Source organism: Mustela erminea, chromosome 7 (assembly GCF_009829155.1).
Source record: "Mustela erminea isolate mMusErm1 chromosome 7, mMusErm1.Pri, whole genome shotgun sequence".
In the NCBI taxonomy this organism is placed as follows: domain Eukaryota; kingdom Metazoa; phylum Chordata; class Mammalia; order Carnivora; family Mustelidae; genus Mustela; species Mustela erminea.
The window spans coordinates 53,275,360-53,293,809 of NC_045620.1; the positions used below are offsets into that span (position 1 = coordinate 53,275,360).

General features: G+C 36.7%; 1 protein-coding gene across 6 annotated transcripts in view; it reads right to left on the reverse strand.

The window, feature by feature from the left end:
* Positions 1 to 512: 512 nt before the first annotated feature.
* LIMS1 (LIM zinc finger domain containing 1) overlaps positions 513 to 18,450 on the reverse strand; it is a 141,604-nt gene continuing 123,666 nt past the window's right edge. For 5 of the 6 annotated variants that reach the window (XM_032351647.1, XM_032351649.1, XM_032351648.1 and 2 more), the window contains exons 3-10: positions 12,144 to 12,210; positions 11,257 to 11,377; positions 10,676 to 10,825; positions 8,758 to 8,908; positions 8,183 to 8,275; positions 7,095 to 7,143; positions 5,682 to 5,757; positions 513 to 3,267 (exon numbers count right to left, since the gene is read on the reverse strand). In XM_032351647.1, the coding sequence (XP_032207538.1) occupies positions 3,153 to 3,267; positions 5,682 to 5,757; positions 7,095 to 7,143; positions 8,183 to 8,275; positions 8,758 to 8,908; positions 10,676 to 10,825; positions 11,257 to 11,377; positions 12,144 to 12,210 (822 nt within the window). In that variant the 3' untranslated portion in view covers positions 513 to 3,152. Of the gene's footprint in view, positions 3,268 to 5,351; positions 5,500 to 5,681; positions 5,758 to 7,094; positions 7,144 to 8,182; positions 8,276 to 8,757; positions 8,909 to 10,675; positions 10,826 to 11,256; positions 11,378 to 12,143; positions 12,211 to 18,450 lie in introns of those variants that run through there. The other variant, XM_032351650.1, reaches the window with a different exon arrangement.

The following is an 18,450-nucleotide window of genomic DNA, read 5'->3' on the forward strand; positions in this document are numbered from 1 at the left end:
CCCACTGGGTGCAGAGCCTGATGCAGGGCTTGATCCCATGAGCCATAACATCATGACCTGAGCTAAAATCAAGAGTTCGATGTTTAACCAACTGAGCAACCCAGGTGCCCCTTAAAGACTTTATTTTTTTGGGTGCCTGGGTAGCTCGGATGGTTGAGTGTTTGCCTTTGGCTCAGGTCATGATCTCCAGGTCCTGGGATCTAGCCCCGCATTGGGCTCCCCGCTCAGCAGGGAGTCTGCTTCTCCCTCTCCCTCTGCTTCTCCCCGTTTGTACTCTGTCTCTCTCTCAAATGAATAAATTTTAAAAATCTTTAAAAAAAAAAGATTTTATTTTTAAGAGTAATCTCTACACCCAACATGGGGCTTAAACTCACAACTCTGAGATTAAAGTTGCACACTCCACTGACTGAGCTAGCCAGGCACCCCACCAAAACAGTTTTCTTAAGCATTAGTCCTATCTTCTCATAGTTCCATGTCTCAGAGTTACTCAAATGAAACAATGCACAATAGGATTATTCTTAACAATTATGAACATTTATTAAGCACCAAGAGTATACTGCAATGGTTGCTATGTAAAAACATAATTAACAACATAGTGTCATTGCCATCAAGCTTACAATCTAAAATGAAATACAAGAATGCTACAAGCCTACCTCAAAATTTCCTTAACTTAGAAATGGTTATTTTGGCAAGTAAATGAGGCAAAATGGCCTATCACTTTAGGTATAATGTTAATAAGGCTTTGAACATGATCCAAAGAATGTTTTGCTTGTACCTACCAGACATTTCCTCAATTATATTAGGCTTGGTAAGAAAAAGAACATGTAGAAATTGGGTAAGAACAATAAATTATTTCAAATTGCCTTCTAGGGCTTACACAGAGAAAGGCTTACTAGCCTGAGTTTTTCCACTGCCAGGGAAAACCCCATGAACAATATTATGAACTCAACCAAGCCTGTTTTCTATTCCACTTGCAACTTTTCAACTTCTTCCTTTCCCACAGGTAAAGGCTCCAATGATGGCCCTATTAGGGAAGAAATCTAAACAAAATATCCTAAAGTTGTAGAGGGTTACCAAATCAAACTTTCAGAAAATACGAATTCCTATTTTAAAAGAGGAGTGAGCAGGGACAGCACTGGGACATCTGGCTGCAGAAGAGGCCGGGCTATGAAGGCTGTGTAAAGAAAAGCAGCTGAGCTCAGTTTATGCATCTTTGAAGTGATTTAAGAATATGGGTAAATGGTTGCTTTTCTGTCCCTTACTTCTGGTGTAGGGGGATTTGACAATTTAGGATCAAGATCCCAAATTACAAAGCCTGTATTATTTTGCCTATGTCCATAGGATAATATTTAATAAACACTTCCAAAGTTCTCCTTGCTGGTCATGTATTAGCTGACAAAGGCACTCTGAAGGGATTTTGATTCTTATTGTCAAATGCAAAGACTCTTTTAAATGTCTGAGTACATACAGACTTTAACTACATATTGATTTTTTCAATCACTGATAATTCTTTGAACTCTAAAAGAACACTAAAAAGTAACTGGTTATAAGTTACCTGAAAACTGAAATAGAATTTACTCTGTAAAGTGCATGCACAAACTTTAAAAAAAAATACATGCATACAAATATTTTAATGGCAGAGTGGTAGCATCCTGAGTTTTTTGTTTTGTTTTGTTTTTTAATGGCAAAACAACATTTCAGCAATTTTTTTTTAAAACAATAATTTCCTCCTTAAAAGGACATCTTGGGAACTTTCTTTTAAATGGTAACATAGCAGCAGCAACATTTAAAAAATGTTCACAAAATGTGCTTTGCATGCAAGTTTATCGAGAAAGAATGGTCCAGAAATTTCAGGATAAACTTTCTAAGAAGACTTTCTATAAAGTAGAATAATCCACTACTTTTGACCTACAATTGACATTTAAACACCCTCTTTCCAATTTAAAAGTGTCATTTTTACCTCCTTCTTATAGTAAATAAAATCCAATCACAACATTTGAAATGAAAAACAAACACCTACCAATATCATCCTTTTAGCAAGATGAGAAAAACTAATTTCAACGTGTTTCCCCCAAAAAAGGAGAGAAAAATAGAAAATCATGTATCACCATAGCTGTGGCAGAGGAATTTGGGTTTACAAATCTCAATCAATGCACTTATTTTTGGTATTGCATGAAACAGCTAGAATTCCTGAAGAATGTATTTTCTAAGGCAAGTTTGATTATGTATAAAGCATAAACATTAGCATGGTTATAAAGGCAGTAAGACCAATACATATACATTCACTTGTTTTAAGTCATACATTCCAAGCTACATAAAATTTAATTTCGGGTCCTATTCTAAAACTACATCTTTGACCTTAAGCTTAGAAGCAGAATTGTTGTAATATGTTAAAAAATACTTCATTTTTTCCAATATTGCAAAGTATACTGAATTTTCAAATACCTAGTATAAATTTTTTTGCACAAAATTTAAAAAGGCATACTATTAGCGAGCTAAAACTACTGGGTTAAGTAATTGTACTAAGGAAGAAGTTCACAAGGAGAACAAAATACAAAACTAAGCATAATTATTGCATTTAACAAAAAAATGAAATCAAGTAGTTCTAAATGTACTTGTTTTTTTGTCTTAGTAATATGTATATTTCATTTTATAGCTACTAGCTATTAGTCTGATAAACATACTCAGATTCTTTAAGATTTGTTTTTCTTGGCTGGTTATTTTTCTTCCTTCTATCCTCCCCAACAGCAGTTGGAATTATTTTTCTTTCAAATACAAAGTAAATTTTTATCTGAGTCATGTGAAAGCTGATTCCTCACTTTCATTTTTAAAAGTTAAATTAATTTTTTTGGACCTTAATTAAAATCTAACATCTAAACCTTGTGTGTTTTTTTGCAGTTAAGTACAATCTACATTTTGACAAGTTGATAAGGGTTATTAACAAAAGCAAATCTTGATTTTATGTGTGTTTTAAATTGATTACACAAGCTTTTTTTCTTTTTTAATAAGAAGGAGATGAAGAAAACCATTTGTACAGGCCCTCTTCACTCTCAACAATTTTAAGATACAGCTTTAAATAGTATGGATCAAGTCAAGTAATGTTGGTAATCTCTTTTCTTTGCATAGAAGAGAATACACAAAAATAAAGGAAGTTATTTCCTTCCTAAGGTCTCAGCTAGTTTCTTAAGTCTTTTCTTCAGCTCCAATGGAAATTTCTCATAGCACTTCTTACAGACTGGCTTCATGTCAAACTCCACAAATTTATTCCTAAAGACAGTAACAATAATAAAAGAAATTAGGAGAAATGTATTTGACACAGATATATAAATAATGTGAGGTAATTTTACTGAAGTAAATGAAGACACTATATGATGACATTGAAATTCACAGCAAAAAACTGTTATTTCTAATCTCAACTTCTGTCGTTGTGGTAGATGTAAAAAATTGTCCTTATAAATATATCTTATACATCTATCTGGGTAATACAGAATGTACATTACATTTTAGTCTGTGCTACAAATACAGGAAATCTAATGTCAATGTTATTTAGGTAAGTAAAGTCAATCACACATTAAAGTACCATGAAAACACTTTAAAGAACAGTTATTTAAAGCCCAGAGTTGTATTTCTTTTTTTTTTTTTCCAGAGTTGTATTTCTGATTTGAATGACCTTCTCTTTGTTGAAAGCAAATTAATCTTTATTAATATTTTAAATTAGGTAGTTATGAGGTTTCATCTTTCCTTATATAAAATGGTTTGATTTCTATCTCCAACAATGACAAAAAATCATTTTCAAAGAAAACTTAAGTTGTAATGGGTTATTTTGGTTAGCTGTCTGACAGAAAGGTTGGCAGGGGAGATATGAGAAAGTTTTAAACACCCTTAAGAAACAGAAATAAAACTGGTTGCCTGTGGTTCTATTTTGTGAATGGTCAGCTGTATGGAGAACTCAACTCTTTTTTTCTAAACCTAGAGCAATTCACATTATCAATCTATTTGTGAAACAATTCTGGAGAAGCCAGGTTTTTAGATAGCTTTCTAACTGTCTGTTACGCATTTCCAATTGGTAATTACAAATAGCTTCTTCCTGATGGAATCTAGGGTGTTAAACTGTGAACTGAGGAGATACACAATCTTGTAACTTGTACATTTTCCTAACTTGTTTTCAGGTGGCATTTCTGGAACAAGGCTAGTGGCACATTGTTACCTATGGCAAATGATTAAATCAGATGATACAATTTTAAAGAACAAAGTTAATACCAAAGTTAATTCCTAATCATATAGTTAATAAAATGAAACTTTTATTCTCAAACATTACATGTCAGTTATTCCCTAGCTGTTTTTCACAGAGATCTTAATGCTGACAGAAATTCAAATGATGTTATTTTTCCACTGACAGTTTGATTTAAATGGTACTCCTGAGTTACAATTTTCTCCCAAAAACTGCTAGCATGAAAGCTACTAAAACTGCCATTTTTTGGATGAAGGAAATATTATCACTGCTTCCAGAGATACTGTTAAGCAAACTTCAATGGTTTTAGTTTTGTATTTGAATTTTAATTCCTCTTTATGGAAGGAAACATTGAAAACTGGAATAATAAAAAACTTTTGGAGCTCAGAACACAATGGTAAGCATGAAGAAACAATGGGACAATCATGCCAGTAATTCAAAAGAATTTCAAAGATTGAAATATTTCCCATAAAGATCAGGAATAAAGTAGGGCTTGAAAACATCAAGATAATGAATTCATAAACAGCAGCAATGAGCACTCCATGAAAGTGCATACAGACACCAAAGACAGTAGATCTCTTATTATAGAGTAGAGGGTCTTTGCTTAGATACAAAACATGCAGAAAGGATTTAATACAGAGCTTAGAACACATGACACTCAGAATTCATCAAATAAATCATTTTAGGCAAAGAAACCAAAACCAGGATTTTAGAAGACTGTAGTCAGCAGAGAAAAATACTTAAAAAAATTTTCTCAGTATCTACTAAATAGAGATTGGAATTCCTCCCTTTGTATCCATTTTTGGAAAAAATAAATCTATACCACATTGTGATATGAACAAAGAGATGAGGGATGAGGGAGTCAGCAGATTAAAGGAAATAAGTGAAGTACAAGCTGGTTTTAGGTGAGGATTTTAGTAATGTAAGTTTTAATAATTTTAATAATTAGGCAAAAGAACCGGCTCGACACGGGTCAAGTACTTGTATTTCAAGCTCTGACAGCTACAAATATATGCCAAAAGAAACAAAAAAGTGAAAGACCAAAATAGAATAAAACATATTCTAAAGGACTAACCAAAGAAGAAAGCAGTGAAAATGATGACAGAAGGGACAGAAAAGTTTACAAACAGACTGGCTTTTTCTTTTTCTGCTTGTCCTTATCCTTTGCTTCTCTCTCCCGTTTGGCAAGCCGCCTCTTAAATTCTTCTGGCATTTTTTCATAACAGTGTTTGCAGACTGGTTTTAGATCAATTTCAACAAACTTATCCCTTTGAACAGGACAAAGAAGGAATAGAAGAAAGAACATAAAACAATTAAAGGAAGAACCTTTACTTTTGGAAGGGACACAAAGAATAAGGAATCAATTCTTTTTTAAAACTCCATATTTTATAGAAAGTTACCCCATTGTTTTCAGTCTTAGGATTCACACTGGACTAAACTGTAGACTTACTTCAGTGTTAATTTAGTGTTGCAGGTAGAACAGGCAAAACAGTTCACACACCAGGCCTTATTAAGAGCAGAGACCACTAGAGAAAGAAGAAAGAGATCGGGTCACACACATTGGTATGGAAAGTGGAGCTGACATTTTCAACTCTGACAGAGCTAAGGTGGCTTCCATAACAGTTGAAAGAGGTTCTCAAGAGGTTTTATTGCAAAAGTATCACATGACTAAAAATCTCAGTGCCATTAATGTTTACCAAACCAACCAAATTAATTAATTAATTAAAAGCTATTTTTTCACATTACTAGAAAAACTGAGCCCTTATGTCTTCCAGGACTATAGACTGGTTCACATTAGGGAAGATTAACAGTGGCTTTTTCAATCTTTATTTATAGTTAAAATTTTTCTTCTTTGAGTATCCTGTGAGACATATGAACAGTATGTACCATGTCTTCCCACTAAAGCTTGTCCTCTCACTCCCGTGGATGCTGGGGTGTACATTTAACATGTACTACATCACTCAGATGCGCTTTTCTGGCACAGGGCCTGCCTATGAGCACATTTGCTGCTACCTTTCCGTGCCTACTGCCACTGGCCCAACAAAGAAATAGGGACTAGATAAGTACTTTTTAAAAATCCAGACATTAACTTATTTGCCTATAGAAACTGACAAAAAGCAGCATGCTTCCCTTCCCAGCTTCTCTCACCTGACAAATACCTCACATAGGAGGGAGTTAAGTTTTACTTTCTATTGCGCTGAAGACTGCTCCTCTGAGCTACTCCTTCTGCAAACTGCATCATGGGCAGTGTATTGCAAAGTATTTCCCGAGTTGGGTTCTCTGACGAGAACCACAAAGCATGCTGAAAACAGGAATGTTTAAACTTTGCCAGGAAGTTTCTAGCAGAATTGTGCTAGTGACTATTAGCAAACACAGCTGCTTCCTTTCAGTCCCAGTTAATCAGCCCTGCCTAATTACTGCAATACAAGGCTGGTAAGCCGAGAAATGTCTACAGAAAACTGCCAGGTTTTAGCATCTGCAGGGTTAAATTGACTCTCGCTGACTACCATGGCAGATTGAGTTGTTCCTAATAAATACTGCTCTACAGCTTCCAAGTTACGTAATTCCAGGGGATGGAAATAGAAACAGATCTCAAGGTTGGCTGTGAATGTCCCCGCAATATCTACCACAACAACCCTGTGGCAATGCCCTAAAGTATTATTATAAAGGAGTAACAAATCCATCTCTTAGGATATTAGCATTTCTGCTATGGATTACTTGCAAAATACGCCAAAGGAAAAAAAAAGTAACTGATAATGATCATATTCCAAGCAATATAAGTCATTGAACTCTTTCAATTTTCATATTACCTAAGTGTTCTTGTGTTAAAATGATGGCATATAAAATTCCTACAGATACCTACCATCACCTTCTATAACACGGTTGCAATGGAAACAAACATCACCAAATAGCTGAAAGTGAAAAAAAAAAAAAGTGGTAAAAATTCAAGATGTTAGAACTAAGTTTTAGAACACCAAATATTTAATATAATTTCAGTTCTTTCTACCACTTAAAACAGACAGCTGACTACCTAGATCCAGAATTTACCATTCATTACTAGCAAAAATTAGTAAAGTACATGGACTATTTTTCCTTTTTACAATGAAAATAAATTAATTCACTTTTCATTATTATCAAAAACAAAGAAAGGCTTTAGAAATGTTCCAGATTATGGGGCACCTGGGTGGCTCAGTGATTTAAAGCCTTTGCCTTCGGCTTAGGTCATGATCTCAGGGTCCTGGGATCGAGCCCTGCATCAGGTCTCTGCTCAGCGGGGAGCCTGCTTCCTTCCCTCTCTCTCTGCCTACTTGTGATCTTTGTCTCTCAAATAAATAAATAAAATATTAAAAAAAAAAAAAAAAAAAAAAAAGAAATGTTCCAGATTTAAGGAGGCTAAAGGAAAATGACAACCCTAGATAGGGTCTAATACTGGAGTGGCAAAAAATGATACAAGGATATTACTAGTACAAGTGACAAAATTGGAATACATACACTAAAGTATTAAAGTATTATATCAATACTGATTAACTATGATTATGCAAAAGAACTCCATAATCTTGGGAAATATAAAGTGAAGTACTTAGGGGCAAAGGACCATGATGAACTAATGTATCATCAAATGCTTCAGAAAAAATAGGTGCATATATACAAATACACACATTTGCATATAAAGATATGGAAATTTATTAAGTGTATGCTTTCACAGAAAGAAACACATGTAAATGATGAAAAGGTACATATATTTTTTCAAACCCTTTTTTTAAAATTTCAAAACCTTTTAAAAAAATTTTTACTTCAGAACCTTTCTGTGAGCCTGAAATTATTTCCCAAATAAGTTAAAAAGAGATCTCTATAGTCCAATGTACATTTTCCAAGAGATTTCCTCGTAGCTAAAATGTTAAGCTCAAATTCATCTAAGTATCTGTAGTATCCAATGAGGACAATAAATACCTGGTTATAGTGGGTTTCACAATACGCCAGGCCCTTCCTTTCATAGTGGCGATGTCCAAGAAATGGCTTTTCACACTTGGCACAAACAAAATGCTGAAAAAAATTGCTAGAGGTCATTTTTGAATTGGGATATTTTATTTATTTAATGAAGTAAAACTCCCAAAATTAAACTAGATACATGAAGTTTGAGGTAGCTATTTCATTTGGCCAGGGCTAACCCTGTGACACTTTCCGTCTTACTTAATTCAGGTGTCTTGAGGTTCTGAAAGGTTACCTTATGACACAGCCTATTTAAACAACACAGAATGAGAACAGAGGTCAACATGTGAGTAGCATTTTTAGGGAGGGGCTGCTGCTGCATATGGACCATTACACTTCCAGCTTCAAGAAGGATTTAAGAACAAAAGAGCACATCCTGTATCATTACCAAGAGATCACAAAAGCAGTGTATATTCTATATTCTTAATTTTCTACAGAGTCATTTGTCTTGAAAATGTCTATATTTAATCTTTAGAATCTCCTTCTCCCAGCACATCTGAATGAAAAGTACTGGTTACCCTTCACAACTGACTCACCTCCACATGCCACTGCTTGCCCATGGCATTCACCACGCGCCCTTCGATGGGCCGCCGACAAGCTCCACAGATGGGGACCCCCATCTTATCATGGCATGGCAGGCAGTACAGCTCCCCTTTCAGCTCGCGGGCATCAGCAGTCAGCTCCTTCCTGTCCACAAGAAAGACATGGCACTGAACACTATTGCCGAGAGAGAACAATCAGGCAACCAATGCGGCTAACACACTTTTCAGCAGGTTTTTGGAGATTTCACTGTAACAATCCCTGTAACCCTTTCCCCCCTCTTACTGTTGCTCACAGTATCCTAAATTAATAGGCTTGAAGGAGTTTCAGATTCCTATCAAAACATCAATATCATATCATAATGATAAAATATACAAATAAGTTAGATCACACTGATCATATTTACCATGTCTTTTTCTATTATCACATTACAATCCCTTTGTCTTCCTTAAAAAGCTAGAAGAGATTCATCACAATGCCTAGGACAGTGATGTTATCTTTCCAAAATAACTGAGGTCTAGATTTAAAGACTAGTTCCATTTACTAATTGTCACAAGCTATTAAGAGTTAGAGGCTAATAGAAAATAAACAGATGAAATGCCCAGAACTTTCCTCCCCCAAATGCTTTAGTTCAGTATTATTTCCAGTCTCCTGCATCAATAAATATTTAGCCAGAGGTGGCCCCAATTAGCCAAATGGACTTGTTTACATTTCATCTGTTTTAAGTAAATCTTCAGAAGTGCTAATGACAAATGAACAGAGAAAAATTCCACAAAGTGAAACAGGCAAGAAAATGAGATAAGATACAAACTGATAATCACAAAAAAAGATGAGGTGGCTGTACTTATAGCACAAAGCTGTTTTATTGATCCTTAGCTTCTCTCATCTCTCCCACCCCACAATAATTTAGCATGTACATTCATATTGATTAAAGTACCTTTTTCCATTAAATTTTTTTTAAAGATTTTATTTATTTATTTGAGAGACAGAGATCACAAGTAGGCAGAGAGGCAGGCAGAGAGAGAGGGGGAGGCAGGCTCCCTGCTGAGCAGAGAGCCTGATGCGGGGCTCAATCCCAGGACCCTGGGATCATGACCTGGCCAAAGGCAGAGGCTTTAACCCACTGAGCCACCCAGGCGCCCCATCCATTAAATTTTTATATAGCAAATTTAGAAAACCACAGTCTAATTATCTATCATGAGTTTCTGAAAAAAAAATTCCCTTTAGAAGTAAATAAAGCAAAATTAAATATAGTTCAAGATATTTTAAGATAACACCCTAACTATTACAACTGTAAAAGTTTAATATGTACAAACAGAAGACTTTTTAAAGGTTTTTTTTTCCTTTTTTCTTTTGAACCTGTATTGAAAAATCAGTGATCAGAAACACTTTTGGGGACAACTGAGGACATTTTACTATTGACTGAATATTTAGAGGTATGTGTAAATGTACGTATGTACACACATACACACAAATGGGGTGAATGTGCGCTGTACACACTCAAAAGTGGCAAAATGTCAAGTGATGAAATTCTACGATGGGTATTTTTTTTATTATTTTCTTGACTTCTTACAGGGTTTTTTTTTTTTTTAAAGATTTTATTTATTTATTTGACAAACAGAGATCACAGGTAGGCAGAGAGGCAGGCAGAGAGAGAGAAGGAAGCAGGCTCCCCGCTGAGCAGAGAGCCCGATGCGGGACTCGATCCCAGGACCCTGGGATCATGACCTGAGCCGAAGGCAGAGGCTTTAACCCACTGAGCCACTCAGGCACCCCGACTTCTTACACGTTTTAAATTTTCTAGGTTACATGTTGGAGAATAGCAATCTGGTATGCTGGAGTGACAGAAATACAGAAAAACGTGATCTTTTATTTCCACCATCTGTGCAGTCAAAAGGCAGGGGATGGCAATACCCGCAGTTGGCACAGTTGAAATGGTCTGGATGATACGGGTCATTCTTGAATATCAGCGGCTGCTCATCGATGATGGCATGGCACTTCTGGCAGATGTATTTTCCGAGGCCTCTGGCTTTCTCACGATTATGACAGGGACGACACAGATGTCTAAATAGAGCCGAAAACTTTTTTAGAAACTTCAATTGAAAATCTGAGGTTCTTTCTAATAATTAGAAATATGCTCCTCATATCTCTGAAAAGAAGTTAAAGAAATCATTTTTTAAAAAATCACTCCTGGCTTGCAAGAGCAGAATCAAGCCACTACTTTTTACATGAAAACTAATTTATTCCAACCCAGGGAACCCAACTGATCTTTAAGAAACTCCAGCTGAAGTACTGATTTCCCTTCTTTTGGCCCAGGGCCACATGCAGTCTAAGATCCTCTTCTAACAGATACCAGATGAACCAATACACTGCAGTCTTGAGTCCCCTGTACCTTCAGCTCAGTGCCCTAAAGAACCGCCTCATCAGGGAAAACAGGCATGACCTTATAGCAGTTCCTTCTCCACCCACACCTGACAAGGATGGAACACTCCTACCTCCCAGCATTCTTGACAAAGCCAATATCTGCCAGAACTTCCTCGCAGAGGTCACAGCGGAAGCACTCAGGATGCCAGCTGTTATTCATGGCTTTGATCACTCGGCCAATGATGAATTCACCTATGGCAAAGTAACACACAAAGGATGTCCAGTTTGCATCCTATTGCGGAAAGTAGTAAGGCAAAAGACACCAAGAAAGAAATGTTTAAATCGCTCTCTACGACTAGGGACTTTCTATACATGTGTTGACCACAGTAAGCACTGCATGAGGAAGAAACTCTTGTTTCATCTGAGTCCTTGGTTTTGATTCTGTCATATTTTTAGGTTGTCTTATCACATCTCTGATCGTGGTTTTCCTTTTCCCAATGATATACTGGGCTCTCCTGAAGGCCTTTTGTTTATTTCTGGTCATCGCTGACATAGAAAACCTAAATCCACAGCACATTTTCTTGAAACCTATATTCAATTTCTTCTTTCACTAAACTTTAGAACATTCTACTCAGTTTTTCCAATCTCTGGAGACCTTCCAGTAGAAGCATTAGCAACCAGTGAGGTGGTTAAAATGCAAGCAAAGCACCAATGTCTTCCCTGTCTCTCTCCTGGCAACCCCCAAAGTGAGCAGGTAAAGGATGAATTAACAGGGAACAAGAACATCCAAAAGATCATCCGATAAAAGTCTCAATCGGTCCTCAAATAACTTTACAGTGGATCTCCTTAAAAATCATTTCTCTCTGGGTTTTGATACTCTTCCAGCTTATTATGTTAATAAGGGAAAGGACTAATAAGTTACCTGGATGCTATTTTTATTGAGCACCAAACACCATTTTCACCACTGGCATAATTTTGCGACTCACTTTTTACTTTGCCATTCAGCAGTAAGACTTACCGCACTGATGACAGCAAGGAGCAAAGAGCATCTGAAAGTCATGTTCACAGTACTTCCTTCCTTCAAACTGAAATAGAAAGTACCATCAACTTGTACAGACGAAACAATCACAGGATGAATATAATTATTCCATGGAGACATATAGGAAAGATGTCTTTGAGCTAAGAGCTCTGCCCTAAGAATTAATAATTCTACTGAGATTTTTAAAAGCAGAAGTAGTTTTTTACCCTCCCTAAAGATCCAAACAACTGAGGTGAGACCTGGTACAATGGCTCCAGAGTACAATGCTAAGTCTTCTCTGGCTTGCAGACTCATCTTAAAGAGTCTAATGAGAGCTGCAGATCTCTCTCTCCAGAACACAGGCATATACACACAAACCCTGTCCCACTTTTTTTCAGGGTTAATACCTGAAATGTTGTACTATAAGCTTTAATATTTCCAAAGAGTAGATACTCTAGTATATTTCAGATTGACACATTTCAAAATGAGGCCAAAACTAATTTAAAAAAAAAATTCTATTTTAACAGTTGGAAAAATTTGTATCCTCCACTTTTCTCCTTGAACTATTTCCACTTCATCCCCCAAAGTTTCATTCTGGTGTGGTATTTTTTTTCCTAAACTCTGTACTAAGGTCTTTGACATCACCCTACCATACTTCTCGGCAACTAAAATGTGTATAAGGAAACTTTTAAAATTTGTTTTATTTTCTGAACCTATAAGGCTCTAAAACATTCTTTTTCTTCTGGATTAAATTATCATTACAGTGATTACTAATACATAAATGGTCAAAACATGAGTATGTCAAAATGTTAAATTTTACTTTCCACTATTTGTTTACTTGAAAAGCCTATCTTAATGAGATGAGCAGGGCTCCTCTTCCCCTCACAATTATTGCATGTATCCAAGGATAAATATGATTTACATTGGAAGAGTCAGGGTTCAACACTAATTTCTGTTTTGGGGGCTGCTTTTACCCTCTTCATATAAGTCATGAGAATTATGTCTCCCTTTGAATCTTTGAGCTCCTTGCAAGTTATATATTAAATGTATTACATGCTGTTTGACTATCAAAATCCATTTTTATTTATTTTTAAAGATTTATTTATTTGTCAGGGGTCGGGGGGGGGATAGCACAAGCAGCAGGAGTGGTAGGCAGAGGGAGAAGCAGGATCTGTAAGGAAGTAGCCTGACTCAGGACGGATCCCAGCACCCTGGGATCATGACCTGAGCCAAAGGTAGACGCTTAGTAACTGAGCCACCCAAGCATACCTCAACATCCATTTTTTTTTTTTTAAGATTTTATTTATTTATTTGACAGAGAGAGAGAGATCATAAGAAGGAAGAGAGAGTGGGAAGCAGGCTCCCTGCTGAGCAGAGACCCGGATTGGGGCTTGATCCCAGGACTCGGAGACCATGACCTGAGCGGAAGGCAGAGGCTTAACCCACTGAGCCACCCAGGTGCCCCTCAACATCCATTTTTAATGATATATTAGTAGTCAACTCAATTTGCTCAATCGTAGAAATCAGCTGCAACTTTGCTCAATTTATTGAACATTATCGACTATGCCTTAATTGGCAGACCAGCCAAAGCAGATTTATTCTGTGCCAGAAAAAGGCTTACTTCATTTTGAAATTCAAATGAGTTGTAATATATTTAATGAATCTGTTTTTAAAAGCTGCAGATGATAATATATTGATATGCTACATTAACCCAGTCTTATCATAATGCACTGTACAGCCCCAAGCATTAGTTATTTATGAAGTAGATATGTTCCCTTATTGGATATATACTACGTGTATATATGAAATCTGAGTTTAAATTCTAGCAGTAATTAAAAAAATTAAATATAAACATTCAGAACCAACTCCACTGATTTAGTTGGACATGCTAAATTGTTTACCACCCACCCAAGTCTTAGTCAGTGGTGAAAGACCAGGCTCAGAAATGTGTGTGTCAACTGGTCACTAACATTTAAAAGACTGATTACGGATATCAATGCATCATTAATGAATAGTTGAACACTACATCAAAACTCATGATGTATATATGCCAGCTAACTGAGCATAATAAAAAAACGCATCACAACATCTTCAGAAGGAAAGGATAATGTTTTGTGCATTATTTGTACGTGTGTGTGTGCGTGCGCTTAGTACTTTTTAATGGAAACAACTTGACCAAAAAAAATCTGTCACAGAATTTAGTGATCCATTAAAACACAGTTTAATTAAAAAAGAAAAACTACCCCTGGGAATAAAAATACATTATATGTTTATAAAAAAATAAAAAAATTAAATTAAAAAAAACCCTCTAAACTTTTAGTTTGTATTTAATGAAAGAGAAAGATGTATATTGTTTAAAACAAAAACAAAATGAGTCCAGCCGTTAGCATATATACTGTATTTGCTAGCAGAAGATAGAAAAAATTAGGATTGGTTGTAATTTGAAATTTTTTAAAGATCTATTTACTTACTTAGAGAGAGAGTGCATGCAGGGGAGGGTCCAAGGGAAAGGAAGAGAATTCTAAGCAGACTCCCCACTGAGCATGGAGCCTGAAACAAAACGGGGCTCAAACCCACAACTCTGAGATCACGACCTGAGTGGAAAAAGAGTCGGGTGCTTAACCGACCAAGCCATCCAGGTGCCCCTAGAATAAATTTTTTAAGATATAATTCAAACAGGGGCGCCTGGGTGACTCAGTGAGTTAAGCCTCTGCCTTTGGCTCAGGTCACGGTCTCGGGGTCCTGGGATGGACCCCCACATTGGGCTCTCTGCTCGGCGGGGAACCTACTTCTCCCTCTCTCTGCCTGCCTCTCTGTCTACTTGTGACCTCTCTCTCTGTCAAATAAATAAATAAAATATTTTAAAAAAAGATATACTTCAAAAAGGTAGCATAACACTGACTGTGGATCCAAAAGGCCTGAAGTGTAAATTCTGGCTGAACCACTGACTGCCTGTATGACTTTGGTCAAGCTGTTTAACGTCTCAGTCCCTCGTGAGAGTCACAAGCCTCTTCTCTTCTGGCTGCTGTGTTCTGGCTCTTTAACACATACTCATCATGTTCCCAATTTCTTAGCACTGCTCTCTTTACTTTGCTCTCACAGGACTCTCCCTTTGAAAGGATGAGTCCTGTGGTATAAATACACAGTGGAATACCATTCAGCTATAAAAAAGAAGGAAATCCTGCTATTTGCAACAACATGGACAGACCTGCACGGTACTGTGCAAAAGAAATAAGTTAGGCAGAGAAAGACAGATACTGTGTGACCTCGTTTATGTGTGGAATCTAAAAACCCTAAACTCACAGAAATAGAGAGTAGTTACTGGGGCCTGGAGGGATGGGGGGAAATGGGGAGATGTTAGTCAAGGGGTACAAACTTCCAGTTATAAAATGAATAACTGGGGATCTAATATATAGTTATAGTTAAAAATACTGTACGGTAGACTTAAGAGTAGATCTTAAATGTTCTCACCACACACACATTCAAAAGATAATTACATGAGGTGCTGATGTGTTGACTGACCTTACTATGGTCATCATTTCATAATATACACATGTATTAAATCATCATGTTGTACACCTTAAACTTACACAATGTTGTCTGTTGATCATGTTTCAACAAAACTGGAGGGAAAGGATGAGTCCTTTTGAAATCAGGGATGAAAAGGGCAAAGTCTTAAAAGGAAGCTGTTATGATTACATTTCCAAATCTGCCACAAATCTCAATATAGAACATCCAACACAGTTCCCTACTATGTGGACCCAAAACTGGTTTAAAATACCATCAGCCTGTAGGAAGTATTAATGCTTCAGACAGTGTTAAAACAGAATGTCTAAGAATCCCAGTTGTTGCCACCTGCAAGGAACAGGGATTGTTCAGTATGAGGGAGGATGAACTCTAACCAAAAATAGCTCTGTTTTGAACTGTTCTAAGTTTTGAGTTCTGTGAAGATTCTCTTTGCGTGGGGGGTAAGAGGAAGTAGGAAGAAATTCTGCTTCTTTAAAGAGAGCTCAGAATTAGAAACTGGGCTGACAGTCTCATTTCAAGGCAAGTGCAAATGTTAATGATCTTCACTTGGTGATTTGCACTGGTTCATCATAAATTGCTTTGAAGTGAATGGGTCAGCAGATAAACACCTCCTCTAGTTGGACAGTTTCCTTCCAAACAGACCTCCCTTCTCAGAGTTCAGCCTTCCTGAGTAATCATGATTCTGTATAAAAGGAAATGAGTGAAGAAATCTCTTTGTAAACTCTCTTTCCACTAAATCACTCATCATAAATTGGTCTTTCCTGTTATGCATTCTGTGATAGGGAGAAAAGGACACATTCAGAAATTTCAAACTAAAGAGAAAGAAAGAAACCTGAAATATTAACAAAGAACCTATCCCCTAAACGTGTACTATGCCAAAATGCACACCATGTTCATAGCCTTGGTTCAATGTGACTCGTCATGTTTCTGGAATTATAGCTCTCTTTAACTGTTAGTTCTATTTTACTTTCAAAAGTATCTTCTTAGGGGAATATTAAGATCATCCTTTTACTGAAGATTTCCCAAGATATCACAAACTTAGATTTAGGAACCATTACAGTGGCTATATATAGTTGGTAATGTTTGGGCTTCTGGTTTGAATAGGTATCCCCCCCAGCCCCAAATGATATTTAAACAGCCTTCTCATGCCGCCAATGACTTGGTCACTTTACAACTATTTCTTCATATGTACTGGAAGATGACAGGAGATCCTAGTAACTCATGAAAACCAGCACTGATGGAAGCAGCTTTCCCTTCGAAGCTAACTACAATACCAAATTCAAAGATCACTAATCATATATTCATACATTTATCTAACCTCTCTAAATTTTCCTGATCTGAAAATGAAGGAAAGTACCATGGAAGCCATCTCCAAATTCTACCCAAATCACTGTAAAAACTATATTCACTCCTAGGACTAGGGCACAGTGTGGCCTACACAGTCTGCCACACATTGCATCTGTAAGCTTTCCATAAATATTTCCTGAATGACTGAAAAAGCAGTGATGGCCATATACAAGAGAGCATTATCTCTCCGAATGATAAAACATTAGTCCTAGGAATCCATTTCAGTTTTGGTGAGACTCAGGGCATCCTTGTGCAGACGAGCAGGTGTGAGATAAAATCCTGATCTGACCACATCCCCACTAGTTAACTGTGGGCAAGGCCTCTGAGCCTCATCATGGCGACATGTAAGTTAGGAATGAAAATACCTAATTTGTAGGGCTCATGTGAGAATCAAAGGTATGAAAAACAACAAGAACAATTTGTAAAACATCTAGTACAGTGCCTGGCTCATAACAGAGGTTTAGTTATTTCGGAAATAAAAATACTAATGTAACTCAAAATTAGCAATTACAGGGCATTCACACATGAAGTACCACATTCCAGGCAAAGTGAAGGACTGTGAAGAAGTAAGACGAACTAGGTGACCTTACCCTCGAGAGACTCACGTGAAACCAGAAACAGCACCTCAACGTTTGGTGGTGCCGGTGGTGGAGAGCAACACCACCATGACTGTTTTAATGTGTTCCCTTTTATTAATACCCTGATCACTACCTTCTAAGACAGACAAAATTAAAAGATAAATCATTGTTAGAATCATTCATATTTAAAAAGTGTTTTTTAAGGGGCGCCTGGGTGGCTCAGTGGGTTAGGCCGCTGCCTTCGGCTCGGGTCATGATCTCAGGGTCCTGGGATCAAGTCCCGCATCGGGCTCTCTGCTCAGCAGGGAGCCTGCTTCCTTCTCTCTCTCTCTGCCTGCCTCTCAGTGTACTTGTAATTTCTCTCTGTCAAATAAATAAATAAATCTTTAAAAAAAAAAAAAAAGTGTTTTTTAAAATTAAAATGCAGAAGTAGGATATCAGTTCTAAGTAGGAAGCAGTTCTAATCACCATACAGATAGGGCCATCTTGCCTTTTGCTAAACGAGGATGACACTTTCATTATGAATGATGACTACCCAAGAATGGTATACTTATATTTCCTTATGCCAACTTAAGCCAGAAAACAGAGGCTTTCTTAAGGGCCTTTTTAAAGTTAAATCTGTCTGGAAATACTTTCTAATTAAATTCATCATCTAAGAATTAACTCTAAGTGCAGTCAAATTCTTAGAGACAGAAAAAGGGTTTTGTTTTATGAGGGTATCGCCTACACAACTTGGGGAACATGCCCACTTGGAATGGACTTGCTATTATCATAGTGAAGCTCATGACCTATTCAAAGGGATGCCCTCATTCAGTGTAGTGGTTCTCAATAGAGGGTGATTTATGTTGAAAGAT